Here is a 13,722-nt window from a genome sequence, read left to right as displayed (position 1 = left end):
TTGAAGATCCAAACCAATACAAAATACTTTTAAAGATGAAGAGAATAAATCTGAAGATCCAAACCAATAACCAAAAAACCACCCCGATTCTTTCCCACTCTAATTGTACTGACTGGTTTTTCCAGAGCACTTAGAACTCAAACAGATACAATCTGTATTTTCCATGTGGTTGCACAGGATGTGCTGTATAAATGATTATAGAACAGAACAGGGGAAAGATCAATTACGCCACTGATCTGTCTTATGACAGCAAGGATGCCAAATGGAGACATCTGGGACAGCAAAGTTTCAGTAATCCAATTACAAAAGGCCATCAGGCTGCTGTAAGCATCCTTTATTTCACTTATTGTACGCAATCACTGAAGACATCAAGGTTTTCTATACAGATTTGTTAAAATAAGAAACGCTGGATAATTTTGTCAAGTTTCTCCAGAACTTTAGTTAATTAGGAATAAAAGAGGAATGGATATAGATGTCTGCAGCTTGTAAAAATCAGCAGAAAATAAAGAATTCTTGAAAACACTTTTTTCCCATTCTTTTTAGGACAGAGTAGAGAAAAACATTTAGAATTGCATTTAAAGAATTCCACATTTTCAGCCATGATCTATTGCTGTTATTTCACTTCCAACTCAGGACAGTTATGTTAAAGCTTTAAGCATTGATTGAAAAAAATCTCTTCTCTCTCCACTGCAATAATAGAAAAAATGGCAAATTACACAAATGGATATAAACCCTCCACTTAAAAATAGATCTTTTAAAATTGCTTTAAGCTGAATCTATAATCAGGACTGAGTTTCCCTTCAAAAGGTCAACCTTTGCCACATCTCAATTTTGAATAAAGTTTTTAAAGAGGAGTCTATACTTGGTGTAACTACCAAACATTTCCCTGTACACTGCTGCAAAAGCCAAAACATGCAGCGCTCCACAGACTGGGTACCAAACCAAAATTATTAATGATTAAAAGACCAAAAAGGCTTTATATTCAACTTTAATGTTAAACAAAATTTCAAGAGACAAAGAAGAAACTTAATTTTTAACTATCACTATTTTGTTGAAATATTATCAGAGATCCCGAGAGATCAATATTCAGTCTCTTATACTACATGTGCCACTGAATCTATGCTGAATGCTCCTGATCCATGATACATCTTTATTCTTCTTTTTCTCCACTTGCTCTACCATGTATTTCATCATTTCTTTCTTTAAATTAAATATGCAGGCAGAACGCTGATCAGAAGGAAAGAGCACAGGAAGGACATGGACCTGTTGGAACGGGTCCAGAGGAGGCCACGAAGATGCTCAGAAGTTTGGAGCACCTCTCCTATGAAAACAGGCTGAGAGAGTTGGGGTTGTTCAGCCTGGAGGAGAAAACCTTATAACCCCTTCCAGTCCCCAAAGGGGCTACAGGAGAGATGGGAAGGGACTCATTATCAGGGAGTGGAGCTATAGGACAAAGCGGGACTCATTATCAGGGAGTGGAGCCATAGGACAAAGTGTAATGGCTTCAAACTGAAAGAGGATAGATTTAGATTAGATATTAGGAAGAAATTCTTTCCTGTGAGGGTGGTGAGACACTGGAACAGGCTGTCCAGAGGAGCTGTGAATGCCCCATCCCTAGAGATGTTCAAGGCCAGGCTGGATGGGGCTTTGAGCAACCTGGTCTGGTGGGAGGTGTCTCTGTCCATGGCAGAGGGTTGGTAAGGTCCCTTCCAACCCTAACCATTCTATGATTCTATTAATGCTTCAGATCACTGAAAAACACCATCAGAAGACAGAGGAAGACCAACCCAAACCATTCTGTGATTCTATTAATGCTTCAGATCATTGAAAACACCATCAGAAGACAGAGGAAGGTGAGACACTGGAACAGGTTGTCCAGAGGAGCTGTGGATGCCCCATCACTGGAGGTGTTCAAGGCCAGGCTGGATGGGGCTTTGAGCAACCTGGTCTGGTGGGAGGTGTCTCTGTCCATGGCAGAGGGTTGGTAAGGTCCCTTCCAACCCTAACCATTCTATGATTCTATTAATGCTTCAGATCACTGAAAAACACCATCAGAAGACAGAGGAAGAAACTAAGTAGTGCCCTTTTCATTTTGGAGCAAAAGAGACCAAGGGCAGAAGATTTTGCTGCACGTTTTGCTGGCTGTAGTTCTGCAAGGGTGAGAATTGCTACATTTATGATAAAGCATCACCACCAATTAGACTAGGAAACGAATTTTAAAGCAGAAAGTATCAACCTGGCTGCAAGGAAAAGAACATGGTAATAATCACCAATAACCTTGAGTAAACAAGACCCGCTTATTATGCAAACCCAAAGGATAACAAGAATGCATGGTGCAGAAAGAGGAGGATCCTGTCAATCCACCCGAGTTATTTTCACATAAAACAGAGGAAAGTATGTTCAGGACTGAAGATTCTCTCAGGAAAATTATCACAATTAATATTCAAAGCCTTTTTTAAAAAAACAACAACAACGAAAGTATGTTCAGGACTGAAGATTCTCTCAGAAAAATTATCACAATTAATATTCAAAGCTTTTTTTTTTAAAAAAAAAAACCACCAACAACAACAACAGAAATGCTTGTATTTATAAGAAAAATAACAGCAACCCTGGAAAATCTGTCAAATGCTACCTTTAGTCCCTGTCTAAATTGTGACGACTATGCATCAAAGAATAATCTGTTCTTTATAGTCTTGATGAGGACAAGAAATAACAGGCTTAAGAAACTGAACACACACAGAAATCTAGGTTAGATATTTGGAAAAAAAAAAATATCCTTTTAACAATAAGACAAGGTAATAGGTTGTTCTAGAGGAAGTTATAGAGTCATCACCGCTAAAGGCTTCTAAGGGCACATCAGAAAGACATTTGTCAGGACAAGTAAAAGCCCAGCTGAGCTTTGGGATAAAGGATCAATTAGATTGTCCTTCCAACATTACCTTCCACAATTTCTCACAAATGCAGTAACTTCTACACTCAGTGGGGAAAGGGTGAGAGACACGGGGAGGAAAAGGTAAAGAAGAGCGATAAGGGTATCAGTCTTGAAAGACTTCAAAGTCACTCAGGCAAACTAAGATATTACAGAAGAGTAAGGTTACTACCACGTTGTTATATGTCATGAGCATCTTTTTGAGTAGATTTAAGCTCAACAAGATAGTTCCACTTGAACAAAACTGATACGTTTGTCTACACAGACAGCGTCCCTATATCAGATTCTGCAGTAATGACAAACTTATCTACAGAAAAATAGCTACTCCAATTGCATAGCAGTGGCTTAATTAAGCTTCTGAATCACCTACCTGAAAGCTTAAAAATAAACTTTACCCTCCCTGCATTTAATACCTCAAAACCAACGGTGTCCTTCTATGTGTTTTAGTCAAAATCTTATTTATCTATACAAATTTAATATAAAATGCTCAGACAAAGCAATTTATAATGAAAAGCCAAGTGGTATATTTTAAAGTGCAATATTCTCCTTATGATTTCTTCCAATCTTTTAATAGTTCTAGCTACTAAGAATTTGTATAGGATATATTAGAGGCATGAAAAGAAGTGGGAACATGCCTTACAGAAAACACATGTATGTTCAAACAAGCATATTAACTCAGACGCCGTGGAAACAGTCAGTTAGTATTTTCTCTAATTCTGAATATAGTTTCCAAGAGAACAGCCCTTTTTCAGTTACTTGCTTTTATTTACAAAACCAGGAACTGTTTTTACTTCACTTTACCTAAACGTACTGCTCAGCACCAGAATTAAAATCATAAAAACAGTTTTTTTCAAATCCAGTTAGCGAGTGCGAGCCATGGGAGAAAGTTATGGTGCTGCTCTTGATCTAATTGCCAATTTATTATATTTTATCTGTGATCATTTTAACACAGTCCAATGTTTTCTATTGATCTCCTCAGTGGCAAAGGCTGTTGAGGGTGTTCATTATACAGAAAAGTGAACAGCAAGATCAAAGAGAAGCAATAGGAACGTTTGTATGTTTACTTACTCATGTTGCCATTCTAGAAAGAGCTTCATGACAACAGATGATGAATTATCAACTACTTTAAATCCATTCTGGTAGTTCTTTAAATTTTCACAAATTTAAACAAATTTGAGATGGATCTCAGCACTTTTCAGTAACTTGCCACAGGAGAAAGTTTCTTCAGTTATCATTAATAATATTTTACTGTAAGTCAATGTATTCTAGTAATTTAAAAAGTAGCATCTTTTCCACTCTGAATACAGCTATAAAACAGTATTTCACAGTTTAGATGGAAAGTGACGCCAATGTTCGCTAGTTTCCCGACTCATCTTTCTCTGCTAGCAATAAGTCCTTCAAAACCACCTAAAACCTTAGCTCAGTCCTCTACTTTCTGCAAATTTTTTATTTCTATCTTCCAGGCTCATATAAATGATCCAGACACCTCTAATCATTCAGACTTTAGACATAATTTTCTATGTAGTCAATACTTAAAAAGAAAAAACAAAAATGAAAAACAGATAAACAAAAAACCCACATTGTTTTCATTGAAGATACTTTCCTTGTTTAAGATCCAATTCCAACATCTCAAGTTCTTCTCATTTTTAAGTATTTCATTTTCAAGTACTTTTCAAGTACTCAAGGTTCTCAAAAAAGTTGATTTGGAAAGACATTTTCTTTCTCTAGTCCTTGACCTCTCTTTCCACACAACCACCCCAACAAAGACACACACAAAGCAAGCAGGAAACAAGAAACCAAGATGTAACTTCTTTTTATCTCCTGAGATATACATTTTGACCCTACGATATTAAGTTCCCTCTTGCAGTGTTCATTTTGAAACAATTCACTGTATGTTCAACCATTTTGCCAAAAGCTATGGCAATCTTATCAGCCTTTGTATCGAAAAAACTTAGGTTCACTTTACACATTTAACCTCCATCATCTTTGCCTTTTACCACTGTGCTTCTGGACAGCGTTGTGAATGGGAATCTCCTATAGCACAAGATCCTGTGCTCTTTCCATTCATATGATTTCCCTCAGACCACTTTTAAAATGTTATTTCCAAACTGCTTACTGTAAGAAAGTTCAATTTTCATCTTTCACATACAGATGTTTCCCCCCACCCCCAAATACATGGGGGAAACTACTACAGTTTTCAATATGAGGTTAGTCGGACAAGAAAAAGAGCCAGACCTTAGCGGTAACATACACAACACAGACACATACAAAGCAATGCTCATAATATCTGTACAACGTATAAAAGCCTGAAAATGACTTAGTTACACTTTCCTTTCAGCTCCCATATAAAGTTCAAGCAAGCGCTTACAATGTTGCACCAGTTTCTGTAAAGATGCAGCTGTAGATACAGTGTGTCTACATAAAACCAGTGTTTTGTCTCTATGAGCAGTATTTAGCCCATTGCATTAACAGTAAAATATTAGAGGAATGAAAAATGGATGTAAAAAGATGGAAAAGACTGAAAACTCATCAATTAAATCAGTTAAAAAAGGATAAAAATTGCATAACCAGATTTACAGAGGAGAAATACCAGTTTGAACTGTACCAAACAGATAGGCAAAAAATACCCATTTCAATCCTTTTATGTACCACTTCTGCAGCAGGATTGGAAAACTTTATAGAACGTGATTGTAGATGTCCATTTTAATTTGCCATTATTTACATGTTAGGAATGGATTCAATTTAAAAAGAAATAAAGACTATTTCAGCTATCTTGGTAGCACAGCTGGCATGTCACATAAAAGTGTCAGCAAAAGTTGTAAGGCCAGCACATCACAACAAGAGAGAATCAAGAGCGTCAAACATTAAAGACATTTTATTAAAATAAAAAAAAACCTATGAACTTTTGAAAACAAGTTAATTATAGCAGCAGAAGAGCAACACTGTACCACCTACACTTTCCAGAAAGAGGGGAAAAGAAAATGCCTAGAGGGAACATGTTCAGTTTTTACATTGATACCCAAGGGATTTATCTCAATGATCAGATTATTATTTAATTTGGTAGAAGCAAAAAGACAGATCACTATTTTGAGATTTAAATACGGATTTTACATACTAATTTTGGCCTTTTAGGATCATAGAACATCCTGAGTTGGAAGGGAGCCATGAGGATCACCAACTCTACACAGCGCAACCTAGAAGTTAAAACATGTACCTAAATGCATTGTTCAAATGCTTCTTGAACACTGACAGGCTTGAGGCCATGACCACTTCCCTGGGGAGCTTGTTCCAGTGCTTGACTACCCCCTCAGTGATGAACTTTTTCCCAATACCTAATCTGAACTTCCCCGAGGCAGTTTTAAACCGTTCCCCTGAGTCCTGACACCGGACACCAGAGGGAAGACATCAGCACCTCCTTCTCTGCTCCCCCTCATTTTACTTCTTTGGCCTATAAGCCTTAGTAACTTATATATATAAGAAAATCAACACAAACAAAAAAATATTCAATCATCCTTCTGTTTGTCTGAGTAGACAGTTCAGAGGGGATCTGTTAGCAAAATTATTCTCTCCCTCCCCTCCATCACCACAGAGCACAACTCTTCTGGCAACACTAACAGAAAGCAGAGTTAAAAAACAAAAAAACAAACAAAACAAAAACAAACAACCAAACAAAAATCCACAGATTGGTAAAGAATTATGCCTTCCCCTAAATGAAGTTATAGAGAAGGTGTACAGAGGCTCTGCTGGTTGGCATGAGAGAGACTGGCCTGGGATTGAGGGCAAGCTCGGAGGAGTAAAGCGTAGTAAGTTTTACTAGCACTGAATCCCAAAACAGGCCAATACTTACACTACTCATAAAACCCCCTTTGGGCACATTTCTGTATTAAAATACAAAAGTTGCAGAAGACAGACTGCTGCTACTGACCCGGCATTAAACCGGCTCCTTCCTCGGGGTCTCTCTTTACAAGGGAGGACGAGAAAGCGGCCCCCCTGCTCCAGCAGGCACCTACCGACCCCCCTGCTCCAGCAGGCACCTGCTGCCACCGCTTCCCTGACACCCACCGACCCCGGGGACACCGCTCCGACCCGGCGCCACAAACGCGGGGTTTGACTCCCTCCTCCCCACGCCTCCTCGCCCTCGGCCGGCAGCTGAGGCACCCCACCGGCGGCCGGTCGAGGGCGGGACGCCGGCCTTCGCTTCTTATTTCCTCACAACCAGGGAGTTCCAAGGCCCACGGCAGCCGAGGGCACCCGCCCGGGATGGGACATCGCCCCGGGGACCGCCACCCCGCCGCCGCGCTGCCTCCCGGCTGCCCTGGAGACGCCGCCGGCCATCTTCGGCGGGGCGAATGGAGCCCACGGGCATCTTCCTCAGGGCCGAGGAGGGAGAAGGCCGGCGGGGGAGGCAGGGCGACGGGCGCCGGGCGGAGCGGGCCGCCGCGGGCGCTGAGGAAGGAGAGGTAGGGAAGGCAGCCCGGCAGGGCAGCCCCCCAGCCGGGCGCGATGGCGAAAGAAGCGAACGTGTCTACCTCCTTCTTTTTCTGTCCTCCCCCGAGCTGGCCGCAGAGGAGGAGGAGGAGCAGCAGCAGGAGGAGGAGGCAGCTCCCGGCCGGCAGGTGCAGCAGCCGCCGCAGTGCCCGCGTACCCAGCGCCATGTTCCCCCCCGCCCGCCGCCGGCCAGCACCTGCGGCACCGCTGCCCACCTCCTCCCCGCTGATTGGGCCCAGCCTCTGGCCAATCGCATCTCCCTCCCCCTCGGAGCCGCGGCAGCTGCTGGGAAGTGTAGTTCTTTCTGCCGCTCTCTGAGGGGCTTCGGCGCCATTTTGGAGGCGGAGACGGGAGAGGGGTGCGTCACGGGGTCGTCGTTGAGGTGTGACCTTGGTGCTGGGCCTCTGGTGGGTACCCACGCGATTAGCCTCATGGTCAGGCGATGTATAATGGAGACTTGGTGTCAGCTGTATCAGAGGGGCAGTGTGTGGTACCACAGCTGCGGCCCCAGAAGCTGTGGTGGCCCCCCAGTGGGGTGGTTGGTATTTCTGGGGCTGAGCAGCTTCACCTGCTGCTCCCAATTCCCTGCCTCAGGCACCTGCAGCACAAGGTGCAGTCATGGATCAAGACTGTGTAAAAAGAAAATGAACACCAAAGACCCTTCTTTTCTACGTGTTTGCATGCATACACCTTTCAGATTTCAGTCATCGCACAGAAAGCTTTCTTTGCAGAAAATTATATTAATGTAATACACTAATACAATTCATTTGAATTTAATTCCCAGAGCATAAGGCATGCAGCTTTAAATTGATACCCTTGTTTATGGTAGAGTCTTCAAATCAGTGATCACTATTTGCCATAAAAGTACACACTGCAGAGCATGGGCTAGGTAGTGTTAAATTAATGAGCATATACTTAATTTATTAATCTTTTTTATTTCTTAAATTCCAAGTACTCACCTTATGTTACGTTATTTACACACATCTGTGCTTATGACTCCAAAGACAGAACTATTCATTTCTTCAGACATTTTGCTATGTCACTCAAAAATTTTATGAATGTTGTAGTCAAAGCACCATAATAAAATAGAAGGCTGCGGCACTGAGAGAATAGTCAAAAGCATCTTTATTTAGGGCACAGAATGTTTAGATGGTTGTTTGTGGTGGTATAAGTGAAAGTAAAACATCCTTTCCTCATCCTCAAGGAATGATGAAAGAATGTAAACCTGGAAAAGAAATGCAGTGATGTAGAAGGGGAGATTAATGGAAAGGATTACATGTAATCTGATTGTTTTACATATGTTGTGTTGACGTTCTTGAGAGTTAGCTCTGTTGGGTTAGTTCTGACATAAAATTATAAAGAGAGTTTGTATTTGTAATAGCATGTACATATCTGGCCCAAATAACTGTGTACATGTGCCAGAGATGAGTGTCCTGACCTTAGAAGATAACATTTTTCGCTACTTGGATGCAAATGCAAGACCCTGGGACAACAATTTTGGGTAAAAGACTTCTTAAGTTTTAAGAGAGAAAAAAAGTGATCTATGCTTTTCTTGTGAATTTAAACTTCCCTGCAAGACTGTCTAAAAGCCTACCGTGAGCTGGAAGAGTGCTCTTTCTCAGTATTACATGAGCCCTCCTGAAAGGTGATGGGATACAGTGAGCAGAGCTGTGGGAGTTGTCTGGAGTGGGTTATCAGAACAAAAAAAAGTGGCATGAGGCTCAGGTAGCAGAGATGGGATGAGTGCAGGAGCAGGCAACGGAGACAGTTGCAAATGGAAAGAGGTAATGGAGCAAGCAGCTGCCCAGTGTGTAGCTCTGGAGACAAGAGGTCCAGTGGAGCTTGGCTGGGGAGAACAAAACGAGGAGCAGCTAACATGAACATGGCAAGCCAACAGATCAGATTAGCTCAAATCAGACCTTGCAGTACAGGCAGACTTAAAAAACTTGAAAGAGCAAGTCAAGATTATTGCATGAGAGGAAAACAGTAGCCTAACAGTTCCCTAGAAGACAAACTGTTTAAAAGCATTTTAGTAACACTTTAAGAATTAGTTATTATTATCTTGTGTACCTTCTTTGTTACCTTTTTCTTTTCTTGAAATAAGAATATTCATTGCATGCTATTTAATTTGTATTCATGAGTGAGGAAAATCAGCTCTCACAGAACCAGAACGTTTAATATAATTATCCATAAGCTTATAGGTGGAACTCAAGCCAGTGTTTTTTTCTTTTTAAGTAATCCCCTTAAATTTAAACCTGACCTTTGTTACAGGAAACCGAGTCCTAACAGAAGACTTGTACAAGTTAGACAGCCATATCCAGCCATACAAAAAAAAGAAGTTACTGCTCTGGTTATCAGGTATTGTCTGCTACTTCTTTGAGTCACCATTAGTTTTGTTTAGCATATTTGTGTTGGACTTTTTTTTTTTAATGGGAAAAATATTCCACAAGCCCCCAACATTTTCTGCAGGAGTACAACGTTGCATCCTATAAAACTACACACCGATTCAGCAGTGTGGGGTTGGTTTTTATCAAGGTCATGACTGGAATGTTTAGTTATGACAGCAGCCTGGCTCTCTGGGATAAATATCACATGAGGCTTATGTGCTACAGCTTCATGGAAATATGAATTGTGTCTGTTAAGTACAATTTAATATTGAACTGACCTGAAATGGAGCATTTTGGTCATTTCATTAAGCTATGATGAAACATCTCTGCTCTGGGAATGCTTAAGTGCTCCTGTAAAACTAATGATGCTAAAATATTTTGATGTTTCTTAATCAAAATTTCAAGGATATGAAAAAAAAGGTCAATTTCATTGTGATTTTGGATCAAAAGAAGTAACGTGTCAGAACTTTTTGCAAGAAATTCGGGGTTCTGTTCTAATTCCTATATCTGAAACCTGTAGAGGTGATAGGCTTGGAAAGTGATCCACGTTAGTATAATCCTGTTCCTTAGGATATGGGTGTGATGTGTCAGTCATAATACAAAGTGTCAAAGGCAGTAGCAAGGGCTGCTTCCAACAGAAAAGGTTACAAACTTCTGGACAAATACCGTTTCATAAGGACAATCTTTTACTACTTTTATATGGACATTTAATAGTCACAGGTCACAAGCTTCAAACTTTAATGTTGAAAGGTGGATTTACTCCTACAATCAAATGGAAAGGTATCTCCTCCTCTGGCTTTCAGCCATCAGCCTTTAGAGAGCTCTTTTTCATTCATGCCCCGTTGATCTCTCTCTAACCAATGAGCCACATCACATCCAAGTCAGGTCTGAAGGGTAGTGTACCGAGTTATATTTCTTTCTTTCTCCTATTAAAGATGAAGAGTGCAAAACAAGATTTGCTAGGAGATGCTGGCTCCCAGCGAGGGGGGAAGTTCCCATTAATCAATTGCTGTCATTAATAGGACTGTTGCCTCTCACAGATATGCTTTTCAACATAGTGAGGCTCTTGGGTTTTGGCATTGCACAGGTCCTAATGTATGCCATTAGAAAAAATCCGTATGGCTGGCACTAGTGTAGCAGTTGCTGATTCCTCTTCTGGACTTTGTTTCTCTGAGAAAAGAAGATAAAACTACCTAGCTCCATGTCAGCCATCCAAGCTTACCGCTTTAAGACGTGGACTATAACATTCCTTCTTTTTTTCTTGTTTTGTTTGGTTTGGTTTAGTTTTGGTTTGTTTGTTGAGGTTTTTTAGCTTGTTTGTCGGGGGTTTTTTTGCTTGTTTGTTTGGGCTTTTTCCCCTAAAAAAAAAAGAATGGCAACAGTGTGTCAGGCTGGTAATACTGAAAACACCTTCTTAAATTGAAACCACACTAACAATTTTTTCACAATTTTTTCTTCCTGAACGAGGCACTGATCCTTTCCTCAGGAACACAGCTGTAACACTTACAGCAAAGCCTGCTGTGTTCGCTGTTGCACATAAATTTTATTAGCATGCTTTATACCCCTTATATAAAAGATAAGCGCTATGAAACCAGATTGACTACAAAACCTCATACCGTCTTCACTTTGGTATTTTTCATTACATTTAATTTTAGTGAAGCTCTTATTTATGTATACAATTCAAGTGATGTAAATTTTTCTATCATTGTCCTATTTTACCGACTTCAACTAAGATTCCAAGAAATATACAAAAAAACTAATAGATGGAATTGAACAACAAAATAATTTACATTGACGCCAACACACCATACATTTAAATTTCTCTTGGTTACAAACTTTCCTTTTGCTTGGCTCATAAATTAATTTCATATTATTATGATGAATGCATTGCATGTTATCTTGGATAAACAGACTCGCATACAGATTAGAATAATACATATATTCAGGAAAACTAAAACAGCAATCTAAGCCTAACCAGGAATTTTCTTAGTACATATTGTATTTAAAGATATAAATATGTACACAGATGCATATAAGTCTATACCAGCAACACGGGTTCTTATATTTCAGAACAAGACCAAAGCTCAGATTGCTATTTGTCTAATTTTGCACCCATACTGATAAAACAGAAGTAATTATGGTTAGGGATCCTGACCCTTGTTAACCATCAGGCTGTTACAGTACAGCAGTAGAATAGGGAGATGAGGGTATAAGCAACAGGGATGACATTTAGACTTGTTTAAACTGTCAGGTACTAAGAAACACTGTGAAAGTATCTCTTGGGACTCCAAAAGAAACATTTTATAAAGGAATTGAAGAGGTTGAAAAAAATGCGACAGGCAGGTAAATAAAACATAGAGCTGGTAAGTCAGTACATGCAATAAAAATTTGTAAGCAAACAGAGCTTTTGTCTGGCAAGAAAGTATCAATGAAGTGTGCTTCCCTCTCTCTGTGCAAATGTATACATAAAGACTAAATTAGGAAAAGAATTTATGATTATGAATAAATGTATAATTGGATCTTTGTTTTCATAGTTGTATTTTGAGTGGAATTGGATTTAGATTGGTTTCTTAGCCTTCTTACAAAGCTTGTCTTGGTTTGGTTGTTTAACAGGATTTTGGCTAATCTTACTCTAGAAGTTACTTTATCTATAAGCAGTGTTGTATCATCTATAATATCATAGAAGTATTTTTAACCTTGAAGCAAACTTACAGGCACACATCCACAATATTTGATTGTGAAAAACTTGAGTTAGGAAAGTGAAAACCAAAAAAATTTATAAAAAATATTTCAGTTCCCCAATGAACAGCAAAATAATTTTCAAATAATGAATAGTTTTTAAGTACTCTGTAATAACTGCAAATTTTCCAGTTAACTTAAAATTTCCATTTTATTTTGCCTTTAAGAAGTTTGCATAATCAATAGCTTTAATAGGCTAGAAGGATACATATAGAAGCTTATATACTTGATTTGTGGATCAGCTGTCCTGTTCTTGCTCATGAACATCTGGGCTAAAAAGATTTTTTAAATTTTCCATTGTTGGCAAATAGTAGCAAAATAAAACTTAAAAACTATGCCAATGGTCACCTGTAGCTCTTAAAAGTGTGTCACCATAATCCATTCCCCTCTCAACAGTGATGCTGTTTTGTATGAAAACTCAAAGTTTGTCACTTTATAAAAAAGGATGTGAAATTGCTCATGCATTTTAATAGCTCACTCCAGAATGAATACCAAAGTACACGTTTGATATGAATCGAAGAATATCCTGAGTTGGAAGAGACCCATGAGTATCACTGAGTCCAACTCCTGACTCCACACAGAGCAGCCTAAAAGTTAAACCACATATCTAAAAGCACTGTCCAAATGCTTCTTGAACACCAGTAGGCATGACATGAATGTCAAAGTGAACCCTGCCAGGACTATAGGGTGGATTCATGTCACCTAATTCTGTTTGGGTTAAATTTTTCTAAAATGATCAAAGATAGCAGCTATTTCAGATAATTTTTGGGGGATCAGGTGAATCACTATTAGAGCACTTATTTTCATTGACAGTATAGGCAGCTTATTTGGGAGTAAACATTAAACTTCTGGTTGGAAGAAGTTGGGAGAAATTAACACCATTCATGGAAATATAATTGATAAATTTAATACTTTGGGTGAAAGAATGGAAAATGGTCTGCATTTTGAAGTACCGTCACAACAACTACTTCCCAGAGAACCCTGAACCTTGCATTTCCTAATGGCTGCCTACAACAGGAGCTTTCTTTTGCCCTACAAAGCCTGGCTTTTGACTTCTGGAGGTACAAACAGTAAATCTGTAGTCGATATAGGGCCTATGAGGAAGACAGGAACATATGGAGGAACAAAGCACACAAAACTTCTGAAAATTTATAGTATTGAAAAGTTGTAGTCCCAGTC

The 13,722-nt window shown here is 39.5% G+C and overlaps 1 protein-coding gene across 1 annotated transcript in view; it reads right to left on the bottom strand.

The window, feature by feature from the left end:
- TUSC3 (tumor suppressor candidate 3) overlaps nt 1–7,609 on the bottom strand; it is a 123,415-nt gene extending 115,806 nt beyond the window's left edge. The window contains exon 1 of the mRNA XM_014945492.1: nt 7,459–7,609. Coding sequence (XP_014800978.1) covers nt 7,459–7,584 — 126 coding nt within the window. The 5' untranslated portion in view covers nt 7,585–7,609. The remainder of the gene's footprint in view (nt 1–7,458) is intronic.
- Between the last annotated feature and the right edge of the window lie 6,113 nt (nt 7,610–13,722).

The sequence above is a fragment of the Calidris pugnax genome, unplaced genomic scaffold, assembly GCF_001431845.1.
Source record: "Calidris pugnax isolate Ruff unplaced genomic scaffold, ASM143184v1 scaffold58, whole genome shotgun sequence".
Taxonomy (NCBI): Eukaryota; Metazoa; Chordata; class Aves; order Charadriiformes; family Scolopacidae; genus Calidris; species Calidris pugnax.
This window is presented reverse-complemented; position numbering and strand designations above follow the sequence as displayed.